The sequence below is a fragment of the Urocampus carinirostris genome, chromosome 1, assembly GCF_059441175.1.
Source record: "Urocampus carinirostris isolate Australia breed hairy pipefish chromosome 1, RoL_Ucar_1.0, whole genome shotgun sequence".
Classification (NCBI taxonomy): Eukaryota; Metazoa; Chordata; class Actinopteri; order Syngnathiformes; family Syngnathidae; genus Urocampus; species Urocampus carinirostris.
The window spans coordinates 184,715-203,964 of NC_142349.1; the positions used below are offsets into that span (position 1 = coordinate 184,715).

At 38.8% G+C, this 19,250-nt stretch overlaps 1 protein-coding gene across 19 annotated transcripts in view; it reads right to left on the bottom strand.

Moving 5' to 3' along the window:
* Window positions 1-567: 567 nt before the first annotated feature.
* wipi1 (WD repeat domain, phosphoinositide interacting 1) overlaps window positions 568-19,250 on the bottom strand; it is a 111,908-nt gene continuing 93,225 nt past the window's right edge. For 11 of the 19 annotated variants that reach the window (XR_015849776.1, XR_015849676.1, XR_015849787.1 and 8 more), the window contains one exon: window positions 16,559-17,533. Coding sequence is in view for 8 of the 19 variants with exons in the window: in XM_088328585.1 (XP_088184711.1) it covers window positions 10,186-10,242; window positions 17,433-17,533 (158 nt within the window). In the remaining 11 variants the exon portion in view is untranslated. Of the gene's footprint in view, window positions 3,052-5,960; window positions 10,243-16,558; window positions 17,534-19,250 lie in introns of those variants that run through there. The other 8 variants (XM_088328585.1, XM_088329294.1, XM_088328668.1 and 5 more) reach the window with 5 other exon arrangements.

A 19,250-nucleotide genomic window follows, 5' to 3' on the forward strand; every position in this document is an offset into this window, starting at 1 on the left:
AGGGGCTAAAAAACCCGTATGCCGCTCAGCATCCCACCCTAGCGTACCGGCGTTCGAACTCCGATTTTTTGACCGAACAGCGAAGCAAGAATTTCTCGAAATTTTTGGTCGAACACCGATTTGTCCGAACTGAGAGGCGTTCGAAAACCGAGGTTCCACTGTACTTAATTTTGTGCAGGCTTGGGGAGTAACGGAATACATGGAACGGCAAAAATGATGGGACAAGCTGTTTGGATTTATTTTCATTTTGTTTCTGTCGCATTTTATGTTAGTTTTGCCGGAGAGCAAAGAGATCAAAGCCAGGAGAGAAGGCTTACCACGTGTGTGAGTCATAATTTTATTCATATTTAGTTTATTTTGTCTTTTATTAGCATATTTGGTATTGGAGTAATCCAAAAGTAATTGAAAGTAATCAAATTAAAGTAACCCTACCCAACCCTGTATATATATATATATATATATATATATATATATATATGGGCGACCACTAAGATGAGGCAGACTTGAGTAAGTTTGTGTAAAGCTGGTTAGCAAAAGATCTAAGCTATGCAAAGATTACAGGATGTCTCAAGTCAAGTCATGTTTATTTGTATAGCCCTTAATCACAGAGTCTCAAAGGGCTGCACAGACCACAGATTATTGCAAACCACAGACTATTATTACACCATCCCCTGATCTAAAACCTACATGAGGAATAGGAAAAACTCAAAAACCTCAACATGAGGAAAATTAGGAAACCTTGAGAAGGGACTGCACATGAGGTAATCCCCCTTCCATGATGTCCAGGCTGCAATGGATGTTGCAATAACAAATAATACACAGATATTGTGAACATAAAATATACAGTAAGTTATTCATATGCTATAGTATAGAAGTGTGTTTTAAGCTTAGATTTAAAAAATTCCACTGAGTTGCAGATCGAATCTCAAGGGGGAAAGCATTCCACAGCACCGGGGACCGAATGGAGAACGCTCTTGAACCTGCGGATCTCTTCTTGGCTCTTGGGATCCGTCTCACTCCGTAAACATTTGCAGTTAGCATATATGTTTTGCAATCCTTTCTAAATTCCATGTCGAAAAACTGTTGCTAAAAGCAATATGACTTTATAAGAACATGCTCCGTAAAATATACCAAATTAATACTGCAATGAATAGATAAATAAAAAGGAAACAACTTTGGTGAGCACTGTTGTGAAGCGGAAGTTGTTCACTTGGAGCTAGCTACCATCTTTCTTTCGCGTAATCCCGAGTTAGTTTTTTTTGTACGTGGTGTTCCGCTCTTGCTTTTTGGAAAATATCTGTTGGCAAAGAGAAATATACAGTGAGTTTGAAACGCAAATAAAATGTGCAAGAGAGAAAAAGGAAATGTGAAACAGGAGCTTCGGGAAGTGCAAGAAGAGAACGAGCGACAACATCGATGGGTAAACACAGTTAGCATCAGCAATCAGCTACGAGTAGTGTTGGACAGAGCAGGTTGGTTACTTTCATTCCCACACTATTTTTTATATTGTTTTAAACTCCTTAAGTCCATTGCACGATACAGTACATATATGCCTCCTCTCTATTTCATATTCTTGATGCAGCTGCTTAGAGGGGAGAATCAATTCGTTGGCGTCGGGACGAAATCAAATATCCGCTCATGCGGCCCAAATAGGAATTAACCTTTTACTTTAATACATTCAACTTTAACATTGAAAATATGAGTGCCCTTACCCCATCAACTTACCACTTCAGATAGAGGGAGGTCAGGAGCCGACTTGGAACGAAGTGACTTCCCATTAGACTTTGCGAATTCCCAATATCAACAAACATAGCTAGATGGGAAGCCCACTAATGTAAGTCCTTTTCCACAACTACGCATGTATTTGCAACAAACTATTTTGAGATATCTTAGTTGGACATAAATGCAATAAAAAAATCGTATTTTCGCGTTAAAACATGAACACTGCAAAATCGCTACTTTACACAGTGCACAAATCTACCGAGCGAGCTGCAAAAAAAACTTTTAAGACTCCAAACGTAGAGTAGGATAACTGTGCAGAAAATCGCGGTTAAGCCCATACCTGTTTTTATCTTAAACGAGTCATGCCTTTACATCAACATGGCCAGTCTGTAAAACTGCATAGTCACAATAACGTTCTGGATATATGCGCTTGTTTACTGCACACAATTTCGGGTGTCCTGTTTTATTTACAATATGATGCTTTCATGTGAGATCAAAATGCATTAGTTCTACTCATACATTATGAGTAATGTCTCCGTATTTCACGTGGAAATACAGATGAAACAAATAACTATCACATAGTCCATTGACTTCACTGTCAACAAAAATTAAATAAACTAATTACCTTCTCAAAACGTTATCCAAAAGTGGAGACAATTCTAAAGCATATGTGATGCTAACAGCCATAAGAATAACATGTCAGGTTTGTGTATCTATCCACTATTAAATAATCGTCCAGAACACATCCTATAATTTCCTGTCTCACATCAAGTTGCATCGACCTACGAGTGAACAACTTGAGTCTAATGTGGTCGTGTGGGCTAAAGTTTCAGGGACTGTGGAAGAAACCAAAGCCCTGATCAAATTCAGGGCAGAAAATGATGAGCAGTTTACAAAGAAAAAGTTCACCACAAAACAACTGTGGGAGTGACCTGCAGTTTTGCAAACTCGTTTTAGACAATGCATTAACCCACTCTAATGTCATAGGACAGCTGTCGAAGTGATTGGCCTGGAGGGGAGAATCACAGGACAACAGGCAGCAAAAACATGGGAAAACTTGAAAATGAAATACAAGGTAATGACAAAATTCAATTTGATCTACATCATCCTAACCCGTTTGCTGTTGTTATGTATATCACTAAGCTACTAATAAATAGGTTGTCATTTATGTCTACACAAACATAGGGTATTATGTGAACGTGGGTTGTACGTTAACCCTAACTGTATTTGACAGAACGGGTCTTTTTTTTTAATGAGAGGACATACCTTGTAAAGATGAATCAGCACTACATAGCGCCGAAGTCATCTTCAGTATAGCACATTTCTCCTCTGTAGATTGGAGACGCGGAAAAGGTGATGAGCTTCTTGGCGATTGGTAATAACACAGCTGTAACCCTTTTCAACGTTGCACTGACTCTCCAACTGCCACACCACAGAATGAGACTCGAGTTGTTTACACGTGATGTAGGCCAATACGTCACTGGGGTCTACAGCCAATTAGTATTACGGCCATCTACTGGACTGGGGTGGAACCTTGCAAGTGTCGTCCTATTTCTTAGGCGACAATGTTCACTTGCACTCCTCTCACTGAGGGGACTTCCCTATGTAGGGACCTCACTGGAGGGTTCTCAGGGCCAAGTGAATGGGATTGGGTCATTGTCTCCCCTGGAACTGACGTGTATGAGACAGCCGCTCCTGATACTGACTGTTCAGACTTCACTGTCCCAGAACCTCCAGCTCAGGTTATTTGCACTCAACCTAGCTGTTATGGTTTCAGTCCATCAGGCCCCACTGTTGTCTTATTTGTCAAATAAATGACCAGGTAGTAGGTGATAATTCTGTGTCTGCAATATCTGCTAGTTCCTTGTTTGAGTTCTTTAGACATGCGCTTTCAGTTTGAGTAACTGAGCTTGAGTGAGTACCCAGAATTGTGCCTATGTAAGGACCTAAACTACAGGAACAATGTTTTATATTTCAGAGGTATAACGGGCCTCTTTGAGTCTTTGCTTAATTAGGAGTTTGTTTCCCTCCTTTATTTTCACACTCCTTTTTGGGAGAGTTTTAGAACTAACAGGATGCAGAGTGTTGAAAGAGAGAGGTTGACTGCTGGTGGTTTGAGGCTTCTCTGAGGTCGCTGGCTTTGTCCTGCTGGCCGCCAGCTTGATCAAGGTTGGCTGCTGACTTGGCAAGGTTCTCTGGCTGCTTATTGAGCTGAGACCTGGCTAGGACCGGCCAGGGCCTCTGTCCAGCTCCTCTTGTCAGGACATGCCCTCCTACGTTGTTGCTGGCCAAATTCGGACTGCCCTTGCTACAGGGGAGACGTGTACCAGCTCTTGGTTCCGTTCTCATGGGACGGGCGGACCCCTGTGGTGGAGTTGTCACGGCAACCTTTGATGGGCAAATGAAAGCTAGCGCCCCCCTCCCGAACCTCACATTCCAGCAGTATCAGTCAGATAACATACCGATGTGATTGACTTCACCTCACATGTTTTGACATTGTTTGATCATTTTCTGACATACACACACACACTATATATATATATATATATATATATATATATATATATATATATATATATATATACTGGACTGTCTCAGAAAATTAGAATATTGTGATAAAGTTCTTTATTTTCTGAAATGCAATTAAAAAAACAAAAATGTCATACATTCTGGATTAATTAAACATCAACTGAACTATTTCAAGCCTTTTATTATTTTAATATCGCTGAATTTGGCTTACAGCTTAAGAAAACTCAAAAATCCTATCTCAAAATATTAGAATATCATGAAAAAGTATACAAGTAGGCTATTCAACTAATCACCTGAATCATCTAAATAACTCGAAACACCTTGCGAGGGTTTCCTGAGCCTTAAAAACACTCAGCTTGGTTCAGTAAACTAAATCACAAGTATGGGGAAGACTGCTGATCTGACTGCTGTCCAGAGGACCATCATTGATACCCTCCATCAGGAGGGTAAGACACAAAAAGAAATTTCATAAAGAGCAGGCTGTTCACAGAGTGCAGTTTCAAAGCATATCCACAAAAAGTCTGTTGGAAGGGAAAAATGTGGCCGGAAACGCTGCACAACCAAGAGAGATGACCGCAGCCTTAACAAAATTGTGAAGAAGAGCCACTTCCAGAATTTGGGGGAGCTTCAAAGACAGTGGGCTGAAGCTGGAGTCCAGGTATCAAAAGCCACAGTTCACAGACGTGTCCGGGAAATGGGCTACAATAGCCGTATTCCCATGGTCAAGAACTCAAGACAACGGAAGAAGCGTCTGACTTGGGCTATGGAGAAGAAGCACTGGACAGTTGCAGTGTGGTCCAAAGTCCTCTTTTCAGACGAAAGCAAGTTTTGCATTTCATTTGGAAGTCAAGGCGCCAGAGTCTGGAGAAAGGCTGCTTCCATCTGCTGAAAAGCTCTATGGAGATGATGATTTCATTTTCCAGCATGATCTGGCACCTGCCCACAGTGCCAAAACCACCAGTATCTGGTGCACTGACCATGGCATCACTGTCCTTGATTTAATAATATAATAATAATAATTTCCTTTGTATTGTCATTCTTTGTAACAATGTACACAGAACGAAATGTCGATACACCTGACCCGTTGTAGCGAGCCGATGCAGCCGCAGCCAACAGAGGGCGCCGCCATTATACCAAATAGGTATGACTCGGCCGAGGCGCGAACCAGCGACCTCCCAGTCTCAAAGCGGGCACACTACCATCTAGGCTACTGAGCTGGTTGGCCTGCTAATTCCCCTGACCTGAACCCCATCGAGAATTTGTGGGGTATAGTTAAGAAGAAGATGAAAGACACCAGACCTAAAAATGCAAATGAGCTGAAGGCCGCTATCGAAGCATCCTGGGCATCAATAACACCTCAGCAATTCCACAGGCTGATTGCCTCCATGCCACGCCGGATTGATGCAGTAATCCGTGCAAAAGGATTCCCAACCAAGTACTGAGTGCATCGATGGACATTTTCAAATGTTTGATTTAGTTTTGCTGTTATAAAATTATTTTTTTACTTGATCTGAGGAAGTATTCTAATATTTTGAGATAGGATTTTTGAGTTTTCTAAAGCTGTAAGCCAAAATCAGCAATATTCAAATAATAAAAGGCTTGAAATAGTTCAGTTGATGTGTAATGAATCCAGAATGTATGACATTTTTGTTTTTTTAATTGCATTACAGAAAATAAAAAACTTTATCACAATATTCTAATTTTCTGAGACAGTCCAGTATATAGCATACGTACACACACAAGGCACGCAAGTCATGTACTGCACAAATCTGGCCTTTATGGAATTGTGGCAAGAAGGAAGACATTTCTTGAAGATATCCATAGAAGTGTCGTTTAAAGTTTGCCACAAGCCACCTGGGAGACACACCAAACATGTGGAAGAAGGTGCTCTGGTCAGATGAGACCAAAATCGAACTTTTTGGCAACAATGCAAAACGTTTTGTTTGGCGTAAAAGCAGCACAGCTCATCACCCTCTACACACCATCCCCACAGTCAAACATGATGGTGGCAGCATCGTGGTTTGGGCCTGGTTTTCTTCAGCAGGGACAGGGTAGATGGTTAAAATTGATGGGAAGATGGATGGAACAAAATACAGGACCATTCTGGAAGAAAACTGTTTAAGTCCGCAAAAGACCTGAGAGTGGGACGGAGATTTGTCTTCCAAAAAACAATGATCCAAACCATAGAGCAAAAGCTACAATGGAATGGTTCACCAAAAAACATATCAATCCAACCTTACTGAGCTCGAGCTGTTTTGCAAGGAAGAATGGGTAAAAATATCAGTTTCTCGATGTTTCTAATACATACCCCAAGCAATTTGCAGCTGTAATCACACCAAAAGGTGGCGCTACAAAGTATTACTCAATGGGGCTGAATAATTTTGCACACCCACTTTTTTGTTTTTTATTTGTTAAAAAAGCTTAAAATATCCAATAAATGAAATTATCTGCATTTATATAGCGCTTTTCAAGTCAAGACTTCCCAAAGCGCTTTACAGTGTGATTCACATTTCCCAATAGCGGCCGTGCAGCCATGCGTGTTTTCATTTTACTTATTGATGTTTTGTTATCTTCAGACCTTATTGTGTATGTTTTAAATATATTTGAGAACAGTGGACAATTTTTATCAGAGGTCTTCTTGAGAAAAACATGACTAGGCCTAACCTATTTCTAGCACTGGAGGCCCCCAAATAAATTGAGTTTGAGATCTCTGAACTAAAAAAATTCTGCCCTACCTGACCCCGGGGGTTATAAAGCCCAAAGCAGCCAAAACTTGACCAATTTACTGAATTTGAGGGACAGAGCCCGGAGCAAACCTGAATTTTAATATTTTATTAGTGAGGACTTAGGACGAGGAGGCGTGTTTTTTGCTGACTCCGGCCCCATACAACACACCAACCTCAAGCCTGCTTATCCGGGACCGACGCTGCTGCTGCTGAGCACGTCCACAGGCAAAGACGTGGACTGTGCTGAGCAGGAGAAGGACGGAATCCATCCTCCACCGAGAAAAAGAAACAAAGAACAATGACAGGCGGATAATTAAAACAAAGAAAATTAAGAAGTCAGCCAGACGAAGCCAGGACCAACCCAATCCTGAATGTAATGAGTAGCATTTTAGGGCTGGGCTCGGGGCTAGGATCTTAAATGGTAGAACAGGGGTGTCAAACTCAATTATACAGAGGGCAGAACTCAAACCAGACCTTTGGTCGCGGGCCGAACAGGATAAATATTCATTGTATACACTTTCCTTTTTAAAAATAAATAAATAAATAAATATTAATTTAAAACAGTCAGAAATATTATTCCAGAATAAACAAACTTAAACATTAAATGAATTAAAAATCGTTGCTCTCCATAAAAATATTTCCTATCAATATTGGGGGCGGCAGTAGCTCAGGAGGTAGAGCACTAGTCTTGGATCAAGGGATCCCAGTTCGAATCCCGACTCGTCCGTGTTACATGTCGAAGTGTCCTTGGGTAAGACAGTGAAACCCTAATACCCCCAATAAGCAGGTTAGTGCCTTACATTGGGAAATGTGGAGCACATTGTAAAGCGCTTTGGGAAGTCATTGACTTGAAAAGCGCTATATAAATGCAGATCATTTCATTTCATTTCATAAAAATGAAAATATGAAAATATATAAATATAAATGAAATTTGTGCTTCTCACTATGGGAATTTGCTTTAGTAAAAAACATCTTTATATTCTTCTTTAACTCTTCAACTTTCTGTATCTTTTCTCTGGATTCAAGGTTTTTCAGCTTATTCTGAAGTTTTGTCTTGTAGTGCCGTTTTACCTTAAATTCCTTAATTATGGCCACAAAATCTCCACAATTAAGACACACGGATTTACCGGCAATGTCAGTTAACATAATTTTCTTGGCCATTGTGGTTTTTAATATCCGAGTATAATTTGAAAGTTATCAGGGTTTCATAGACCCGGGCCATTATAGTAAATGTATATAAAAGGATTTAATTGTACGCCGGGCCGGATGTGGCCCGTGGGCCGTGAGTTTGACACCTGTGTAGTAGATGGTCTGCATTTATATAGCGCTATATAAGACCTCCAACAAGCGTTTTACAATGTGCTTTACACTTACCCATTGTCACACACACACACTGACACACCGATAAGCTCCTACCAGCTTATTAGGGAATAAGGGGTTCAGTGTCTTGCCCAAGGACACTTCAACATTTAACTCGGAGGAGCAGGGATTCAAACCTGTGACCTCCCTGTCTGAAGACAAGCGCTCTCTTTCTTATGTTATTTTTGAAACGGAAAGGTTTTATCGGGAGGTCTCCAAGGTGGGGGTGGACTACCTCTAAAACAACGAAGAAAGAAGTTATTTGAACCAGAAGAATAAAAAAATCATCTGTAGTATTTGCCTATTCACTTTCAATTTATTTATTTTGGTTTTGTGTAATCAGCAAAATACTTTGCTTTGTTACAAATATGTTAATAGACACAAACAACATACTATCACCCTGACCTGTATTTAGGACACCAACGATTGACTCGTTTCAAAACTGTTAAATAAAATATATAACAAAAATGAAACGTGTAAATAATATGAACTAAAGATATGTTTTAGGCAAACCATGTTGCTACAATAATACAGCTTAATATATGTCAAGTAACAGGCTTTGAAAATGATGTCGGCCATTTCTGGATTAACATAAAATATTTACAAAATACTATTAACTCCCTAAAATAATACAATTAAATCAGGGGTCTCAAGGTCCTAGCCCGGGCCCCATTTGGGCCGCCCGGAGGATAGTTTAAGTCCCCCTCCTTAATATGAAAGTTAAGGGACAGTCTTATTTGTCCACTTGATGTCGCTGTATTCTGGCGTGCCACCGAAAACGAGTGCTAAATGCACAACAGATGGAGACAAGGGATTCAAAGTGACCAAAAGCACCTATTAGTTTTGAAAAGCGAAAAGAAAAAGGAACAGAAAAAAATAATTTAAAAGAGGACACAAAAAGATAGAAAAAAAACAGAAAAAAATGAAATAAAACAAGAGGTAAAATTGAAGAAAAAACAAAATAAAAATAGGAAAAAAAACAGAAAAAAAAGAAAAAGGACAAAATTGAGAAAAATAAGGAAAAAATAAATGAGAAACATTTAAAAAAAATAAAATGCAAAACAGAAAATGAAAAAGATAAGAGAAAAATAGAGAAAAGAAAAATGGCAAAAAGTGCAAATTGGGGAAAAAAGAAAATAAAATCCTTTTTTTCCATTTTTCTCTTTTATTCCTTTCTTTTTGTTTGTCTTTCTTTTTCTCCATTTTCCCTGATTTGTTTTCTTTTCCCATTCTTTTCTTTGTTTATTTCTATTTGTTGCCTCTTTTACTTATATATTTTCCCCTATGTTTGATTCATTGAAAAGTAAATCTTTTTTCTACTTTTTGTCTTTCTTTGGGAAAGGCTGGGTAAAAACTGGAAGAAATGGGCTGGTATTTTGCTCACTTTCAGTCTTCATAGTTTGTAGTCTTCTGTTGGACTAATTTTTGGTTGCACTACACATGACAGCGACATCTAGTGGACAAACATAAAACACTGTCCCTTTAAGAACAGCAGAATGTTTTTATAAACGCTGTTTTTATGAAAAAGCGCATTCGGCGCCCCCTAACTCAATTGAGTTTGAGACTCTTGCTTTGAATAAATTGAAACCTCCAAACTCTTCGATGATATCTTGAGAAATGTTAGAGGCCAGAAACCCAGGATTAATACCATTGTGGTGTCGTACCGCATCATAATACCACATGTGGCATATCTCACAAACTACTGATGAATATATTTTAAATTGTTAGTGCATGGTTTTACATGTGAACATTAATTTAAGTCTTGTATATTTACATTACTAAAAGAAAAAGTAGCTCGGCATAAAAAAAACTATTAATGCGTAACCGGCTTGCTTGAGCTTGCAAGTGATCATCTTAAGACCGCCCTCTCCTGGCCAACTCTGGTCCCATCCCGGCACCAATCAATCTACCAACACACATTAACACATTGTTTAGATTTGTTGCCACAATATATGAAACGCAAAATTTGAATAAGGGATGAATCCATAATTTCTTGAAATAGTCGTAATTTTTATCTCTACGAGTAAACCCGGTATTTGCTCAGAAAAATTCAAATTATTTGACATATAACAACTTATTTTTAAAGTAGCAGAAATACTAACTTTTCCTGGTAACTAGTTACTTTCGCTTTTGAGTAAATCAGTTACTAACTCATCTACTTTTTGGAAAAAGTAGTGAGTAACTATAGATAATTACTTTTTTAAAGAAGCTTTCCGACCACCGTACACAATGCGCGATACATTGATATCAATGGCAATATAGGCAATTCAGTTTAAAATCTGCGAAGCAGTGAACCAGCAATAACCAAAGCGCGAAGTAGCCAAGGGTCTCTGGACTGACAAAAAGAAAAGTGCTTTTACTGAGGGTACACATTGAATCTTAGAGGGCAGAGCATTCCACAGCATGGAGCCCAAATGGAGAACGCTCTCGAACCTGTGGATTTCTTCTTGGCTCTAGGGATCTGTACAGCCCTTTGAGACTTATTGCGATTAAGCGATATATAAATATCGCTAAATAGCCGACAGGCCGGCCTCCGCGTGGAGCGCCGAAACCGCTCGGCTTGTCACGGTGTCGTGCGTATCGCGCCCGAAAGTACCCGCGCCGCGGGTTAGGGGCTCGCTCGCGAATAATAAGGATAAGCGGTGCAAATAATGAGATGAGATTTTTTTTTTTCTTTTTGAAGGGGCGTCGCTACTTCGCAGATTTTCACTTTTTGCGGGTGGTTTTGCTCCCCATTAAACGGGTCTAAAAAATAACTAAAAAAAAAAAAAAAAGTTTTCTTTTTTTTTTTTTTTGAAGTGGCTACTTCACAGATTTTCAGTTTTTGCGGGTGGTTTTGGTCCCCATTAACCGCAATAACCGAGGTCTTACAGTATAAACTAACATACCATTGTTAATTTTGATTACAAAGAAAATCAAAGGTCAAGAATTTTGTATTTCTTTACAAAGTGGACTCCCTACCTAGAAGTCGCCGCCATGTTTGTCTGGCATCTTTATGTTACGCCCTGCTCTTGGCTCCGGTTTTTGTTAGCATTAGATCAGGTGTTTCCAACCTTTTTCAAACGTCAAGCTACTTTTGTTACTAATTAGGCAAGGGGCACCCACTTCAATATCACTTTTTAAAATAGCAACTTAGCCAGATGGCTTGCTAAATAGCTAAAACGGTAGCTTGATAGTTAGCTAGAAAGGTAAAAAATAACAGGGAGCTAGACAGCTAAAAGAGTTAAAAGCCAACTAAATACCTGGATAAAAATCTAGTAAAAAATAAGCTAAGTAGTTAGCTAGAACGGAGGCTAAAATTTAGTTCGATAACCAGCAAAAAAGTTCAAATGTTAGCTAAAATGCATACCAAAAATGTAGAAAGCTAGCTAAAAAGGTAATAAACAAAACTAAAAGGTAGCCAGATAGCTAGCTCAAAAAACCTGTTGAAATTTTGCTCATTCACTTTATATGTATAATATATACCGCATCCACATCCCTCTAGTGCAGGGGTGGCCAACCCGCGGCTCTCGAGCCGCATGCGGCTCTTGAACTAGTTTCATGCGGCTCTTTAGGAGCTGTTATAAACTTGTTTAATGCGGCTCTTTCGAAGCTGTAACATGACATGCATCAAGAATGTTTATAAACGCTGTTTTTATGAAAAAGCGAATTCGGCGCCCCCTAACTCAATTGAGTTTGAGACTCTTGCTTTGAATAAATTGAAACCTCCAAACTCTTCGATGATATCTTGAGAAATGTTAGAGGCCAGAAACCCAGGATTAATACCATTGTGGTGTCGTACCGCAACATAATACCACATGTGGCATATCTCACAAACTACTGATGAATATATTTTAAATTGTTAGTGCATGGTTTTACATGTGAACATTAATTTAAGTCTTGTATATTTACATTACTGTAATTTGCCTTCCCTACAGCTAGATGGCACTCCGACAATGAATGTCTGTTTTAGTGACGTAAAACGAGCGACGAGAAAATATTTGTTTGACAAAATGTATTGTAGTCAATTTATGTGAAATTACCTCTTGAAATGGCAGGTAAAAAGGCACAGCCAAACTAAAATATGAAGAAGAACACAGGACGCTTTTGCCAGAATGGGATAGTTTATATTATTTTATTGAACGTAATGGCAAGCCTATCTGCCTTATACGTAACGCGGCATTAGCACATTCAAAGCTTCAAATCTTCAGGGTCAATTCAGCTCACTCCACCCTAACATCGAACAGGAATTTCCAAAAGGGACTGAACTTAGTAAGAAAAAGTTGTTGACTTCGAAAAGCAAAGCAGAAAAACAGTTGCATTTCTTTCAAAAAAAATATGAAACACTCTGAGACCGTAACGCTTGCTTCGTATCAGTTAGCTTGGAACATAGCACGGGCTAAAAAGCTATACAACGAAAGAGAATTCATTAAAAATGCGTCATTCACGCCTTTGAAATCTTGGCTCCTGTAGACAACAAACTAAAACAGAGCAAATCAGATGTTCAACTGTCTCGCCACAGTATGGAACGAAGAATATCCGATATTAATGCAGCTGTTGAATAACAGTTGCACACTGACCTGCAAACAAACTAACTGCAAGAGCTACGGATGGAGCGCCAGCCATCATCGGATCAATGAACGGGCTTGTGGGACTGTACAAAGCTGATCAAACATTTCCAGACTTTTGGGATTTCCACTGCATCATCCACAGGGAGCAACTCGTGTCTAAATCACTCAAATTTGACAACGTCATGAAACCTGTGATGGAAATCGTCAACTTCATCTGCACACATGCGCTTAACCGTAGGATATTCAGGAATATCATCGCTGAACTGGACCAAGGACTTCCAGGTGACCTGCCGCTGCACTGCACTGTGAGGTGGCTGTCAAAAAGCCAGGTACTATCTCGCTTCTTTGAGCTTTTGGATCCAGTGAAACTGTTTATGGAAGAGAAGGACAAGGACTATCCCAAGCTCTCAGACCTCAAGTCGATAATGGATCTGGAACAGTGCTCACAATGTTAACTGTTGAAAATGATTGATATTATCATGTTGGTGTGGTTATTTTCATCAGATCTAGTCGAGTAGAGATTTGTGTATGCGTGCGTACATGATTAAAAGATGTTTATGTGTATAATGTGGCATTTTTAGTAACAAAGAAAAAAAATAATCAACTCGCCCCCGTTAACAACTATGATGTGGCTCTTTGTAGTAACACAGACGAAAAATTGGCTCTTAGTCGCTGAATGGTTGGCCACCCCTGCTCTAGTGGCTAGAGTAATTTCTGACTCTTTCTTGGAGATTGATACAGAGGGGGGGATTCCCAGCCCCCTCACTCAACACAACTAGTTGTTGGGAGTCATTAGGTGACCAAACCCCCCAATTCCAACCCCTAATGCTGAACGCCAAGCTGGGAGGCAACGGGTACCAATGTTTAAGTCTTAGGTATGACTCGGCCGAGGCTTGAACCACAACCTCCCAATCTGGGGGCGGGCGCCACACCCCCAAGGCCACCAGGCTTTATAAACCCATAAATTGGAATTTAATTTTTTATATTTCCTATTAAAAAAATCAGTCAAAAGAAGAATAAATTAATTTGTTTAATACATGAATTGATTCTCATTCTGTTAATTGCTTAAAAATAACTATCAATACTTTTTGTCCACGAAGCCCATGAACTGGACTTTATTTATTTGAATTTCTAAAATAACAACTTATCAGGTTATTACTATGTTGTTACTATGTTATTGGGTGGATGGGTGTAACCCTTAAACACTAGGGCCTTAGCGGCACCATTTCCTGTTGAGTGTCTAGGCCAAGTACAGCCTGGCAGAACTCATCCCTTTCCAGGCCAACAACCTGGGACCAGGTTAATTAATAAAAAAAGGATTCAATAGACTCAGTCAACTGAAAAAGTAATTTACCTGGAAAATCACAATGACCCAGCACTAATAAGCTATTTTCAGAACAGGTCCAACCCTAACCCTAAACCCTGCATTAGACAATACAGTACCATCTCACATATTACACACTGGGACTTTAAGATGTAATCTTTATATTGAGTTTACCTACCTAAGTTCGTCAAGCATCCAAGTATAAACTCTTAAAGAAAAACTCAACCTAAGATTTAAAAAAAATAAAATGAAAAAAATAGGATTGATGTGTTCCGAACATTCCAAACACATTATTCAGATTAGGGATAGAATGCAGTCCGACCCGGGACGTCAGCTATTAAGGCCTTGCCCGAGCCCGACATATTAACTTCCTTAAAGGAACTAAGCCTAAAGCAACGAACAACGGCTGGTAGATAATTTGAAAAAAAAAGAAGTCAGCGAGAGAGAAGCCTGGCCCAAAGCCGAATGTACTGATAGACATTTTAGGCCTGAACCCCACCTGAAATTCGGGTCATGCTTAAGCTTAAGATCAGATTCAATTGATATCTGTAAAACATGAGTAAAAAAAAAAAATCTCATTTTATCATGAGGCGCTTGGGATGAACCCAACAAAGTTGCTCAGGTAACAAACTATTGAGGGTTTGTACTTTTTAATAGTCAAATTCAAGCATTTTAAAGTTTTTTTCAAAGCCAATTTTACAATTTCTCCATATCCATTAAAATAAAACTTGTAGTGTGAATAATGTATTTGGCAGAACCAAAAAAAGTCTGTGATTTACATGTGCGATTTTTAATCTTGCGTGTGCAATTATCTAGACATGTAATCTTCAGATCTTGAGTAAGTCGCAAATGTATTTGTTTTTAGACAAATCTCTCCCCGTATAGTTGTCGGGTAAAAATGTCAATACTATGTTGTTTACATTTGTAGTTGTGGAAAGTGCTTCCCATTTCAGCAGGGGTCACAATCTTACGACCCAGGGGCCAATTCCGGCACCCAGAAAAGGACAGTGTGTATTATTTTCCCAACTAGACGTCACTAAATTCTGTAATGCCACTGAAAAATGAGTGCTAAATGACACTGTGTTGGCATCAGCCAACTTCTACAGAGTGGTCTGCTGGGGAGGATCATTTCGACAGATGACAGGAAAAGACTGGACAGTCTTATCAGAAGGCAAGCTCTGTCCTGGGATGTACCCTCGACTCAGTGGAGTCGGGAGGGGAGAGGAGGATGATGGCTAAGCTGTCATCATGACGAGGAACATCTCCCATCCCAGCAGGACACTGTATCTGCTCTGGAGAGCTCCTTAAGTGACAGGCTGCTTCACCCCAAGCGTGTGAGGGAGTGATTCCGCAGGTCCTTCCATCCTGCAGCCGTCAGACTATATAATAAGCAGTGCTCCCAATAGACTGCACACCCTCCAGGACTTTGCGTATTTGCACATTACTGGCCACTTTAACTATTTTGCACACCTTCCACTGGAAATATTCAGTTTTTTATTTTCTAGTTTTTATATTTCTGAATACTTGTTTATTCTGTTCATATTCTAAGTGGTTACTCATTATTCACTGTCTTACTGCTGTAACAAAATACATTTCCTCATTGTGGGACGAATAAAGGATTATCTTAAAACCACAAAAGAAAAAGACAAAATACGGAGACTCGAAGTGACCAAAGCGCACCTTATACTTTTGAAAAGAAAAATATAAGAAAATGTAAAAGAAAAGAAAAATACATTTAAAAAGAGACAAAAAGACAAAAATATAAATTAAAAGAGGAAAAAAGAAAAAAGGAAATTGGAAAATAAAGGACAAAAAAAAGAGAAAACATTTTCAAAAATGGTTGCCTCTAGATATGGATGAAAACATTAGGATGTTGTCTCTTAAAGGGACACTGTGTAATATTTGGTGCCTCCCGGTGGTACAAAAACTTCCATTAAGCAAAAACAATATTGTTATAAATATTAGGAAATAATCCATTAAATATCATAGCAATCTTATTTTAAAAAAAAAATCATGGCTTGAGAATATTTTATTTCTTTTACGTAGGAGAATCCCTACCTAGGTCGCATGTTTGTCTGGCGTTCTGCTGCTACAATGTGCACTGGTTTTCCCTCGCACTAGACAGAACAGTGCCATCTAGTGGTCAAATGTTACACATTGAAGCTTTAGCTCATGTTTCACAAATTACAAGAAAAATCAGACTAGATTTCAATGAATCATTTTAAAGACTTGTGTGGATGCGTGAGAAGAGGTCATTGTAAAAAACATTTTTTTGTTTGGGGTATTTAATATAATCTTTGATGGGGCACCTGTAGGATAAGAATCTTATAAAAAATTAAACCCTTCAGCAGCTTTTTAAATTTATTTTTGTCTTTATTACAGCATTCATTTAACTAGTTTTAAACGTTGAATGAGATTTAAAACATGTTTATACAATTGAAATGATGATAGCGATGGATTAACTTTATATGAAATTATTTAACTTTTGCATTTTTTTAAATTTAACTAGATGTTAATCATAAATCCCAATAAACTGTGCTCTTGAAGTCAATTTGTCTAAATTAAAAATAATAAAATGTCAGGTTTTGATCAAACAATGACAGCAGAACTAGGTTGTTCTGTCTTTTGCCTCCTGAATACAATGCTACGCAACAAAAGAGAGAGACAGGGAGAGTGACAGACAAAAGAGGAGAGAGAGAGAGAGAGAGAGAGAGCGAGAGAGAGAGAGAGTGACCACAGAGAGAAAAACAACTGAAGAGAGAGAGGAATAAAGAATGAGAAATAGAGACTAACAAAAAAAGAGAGAAAGAAAGAGTGAGAAGAGATAGAGAGATGGAGAGAGAGGAAAGAGATAAAAAGAGAGAAAGAGAACAAAGCCTGAAAAAGTAGGAGAAAAAGAGAGAGGAGGGAAAAGAGTTAAAAGAAAAAGAGAAAACGAGAGGTAGAGAGAAAAAGAAATAGAGCAAGAAAATAAAGAGAAATAGATAGTAAGAGAGGTAGAGATAAAGAGAGAAAGAAAATGAAAGAGAGAAAGATGGAGACTTAAAAAAAGAGAGATGGAGAGTGGGGGGGAGAGAGAGAGAGAGAGAGAGAGAGAAAGAAAGAAAAGATAGCTTAAGCTAAAGAGAAAGAAAGAGAGGGAAAGAGAGCAAAGAAAATCAATTTTCATCAGTCTTACAAGGTCAATTTCCTACTACTTAGTTAGCACTTCTGAATGCTCACAGGCGGAAACTCGTTCTCATCATCCAGACATACAGGCCCATCGGCAAACTCGTACTCTGGGATGACTTCGCCGTTCTTCGCTCCGCCATCTTCAGAGTAACCTGAAGGAGAAGAGAATGAGATTAAGTCAATGAACCAGGAATCTCCAACCTTTTTGAAGCCGAGAGCTACTATTTGTTACTAATTAGTGCAAAGGGAACCCAGTTAGATATGCATTTCTAAAATAACAACTATCATGTTATTACTATGTCTTTACTATGACCAGCTTAACTCATTCACTGCCAATAATGATTACAGACGTCAATTATCCACTTTAAATTTGCTATTGACAGGTTTAGACGTCAACCCTTTATTTTCTATGCACAGACGCTCCCCTACTTACGACGACCATTCAACTCCCGAAAAACGGTAGATACTAAAAAAAAATTCGTAATGTTGAAAAATATCCGGACAATGCTGTGAGTTAGATTTTGTATTGTGTGCACCTTTTTCCGAGTACTGGAAAGTACTGTAGTGCTTCTTCCCGCAGTCAGCTGTGAGAGTCACCCAGTATCCACCCCAAAAAAGAAATCCGCTTCCGAAAATTAGATTTTTTGCTCTTTCTTGTTTTTTGTTTCGTATGATATATCCCAAGAAATATGGTCTATTGATGACGTGCTAGGAACAGAATATCATAAATATTAGCGGGTGTTTTTTTGTTTAATATAGGTTAATTGACATTTTTTGATGTTTTATATAACAATATAGAATAGAATAGAATAGAATAGAATATACCTTTATTGTCATTGTTACAAAATGGGTTAACATATTGAGACAACGAAATTGGGCATGACACTCCAGTTTTACACATTCATGAGCCAGAAGATAAAGGAACAGAGAAGATAAGGTTATAAAACAAGGGGGATAAGGCTATAGTTATAATTTACATCGTATTTACACAAGAAATGTCGGCATGTGGGATGTTACATACAGTTGTTATCGTGATACCGTTGGTATCGTAAGGTTTGTGCAATATTGCATTTGGTGCAAAAGTCATCATAGTGCAAAAAATAGTCAGGATATGCATTGGTGCAAAAATAGTCATCATAGTGCAGAAAAAAGAAATGGTCAGACATTGTGCAAGGTGAGCAGTAAAGATAGTGCAGTCGACATGTGCAAGAACATACGTAGAAGCATCCTGGGCATCAATAACACCTCAGCAATGCCACAGGAATCCGCCTTAAACATTTCTGATTTGTTGGACGTTGCTTCTTGTAATCCATTAGTTTCACCACATTATTTCTGTTTACAAAGAAACAGACTCATAAATAATTTCCAACATGGTAGTTAGGCCTCCCTTTTCAATTGACACCTTTATGTTGAGGGTCTGTTAATGCTAGTTTTATTTATGCACAAATCAAAAAGTTACATTAAACATGCGTCTTCCTCAACACATACATGTCTCACTCGTACTTCTTGGGCACCCCTGGCGGCCTTGAGAAAAAAGGATATAGTTGCCGCATTATTGCATAAGCTGCAGGGTTGGAAGCTTGTGAAAATAGTTGCGGCTTATAGTCCATATTTTAGGGTATTTCTTTACATAACAGAATCCATACTAGTCGTAGCCACCATGTTATTCTGTATTACACATTACAGTTCCATCTAGTGGTGAAATTGTGCAATGTACCTTTAAATATATTTTGTTACATAATACTAGGATTTTGTGGATTTATTTAGTTAGTAGCGGCACAGCGGCTCAGTGGTAGCGCGTGCGTGGCACAGATCTGAGGGCATGGGTTCAAATCCAGCTACCAGCCTTCCTGTGCAGAGTTTGCATGT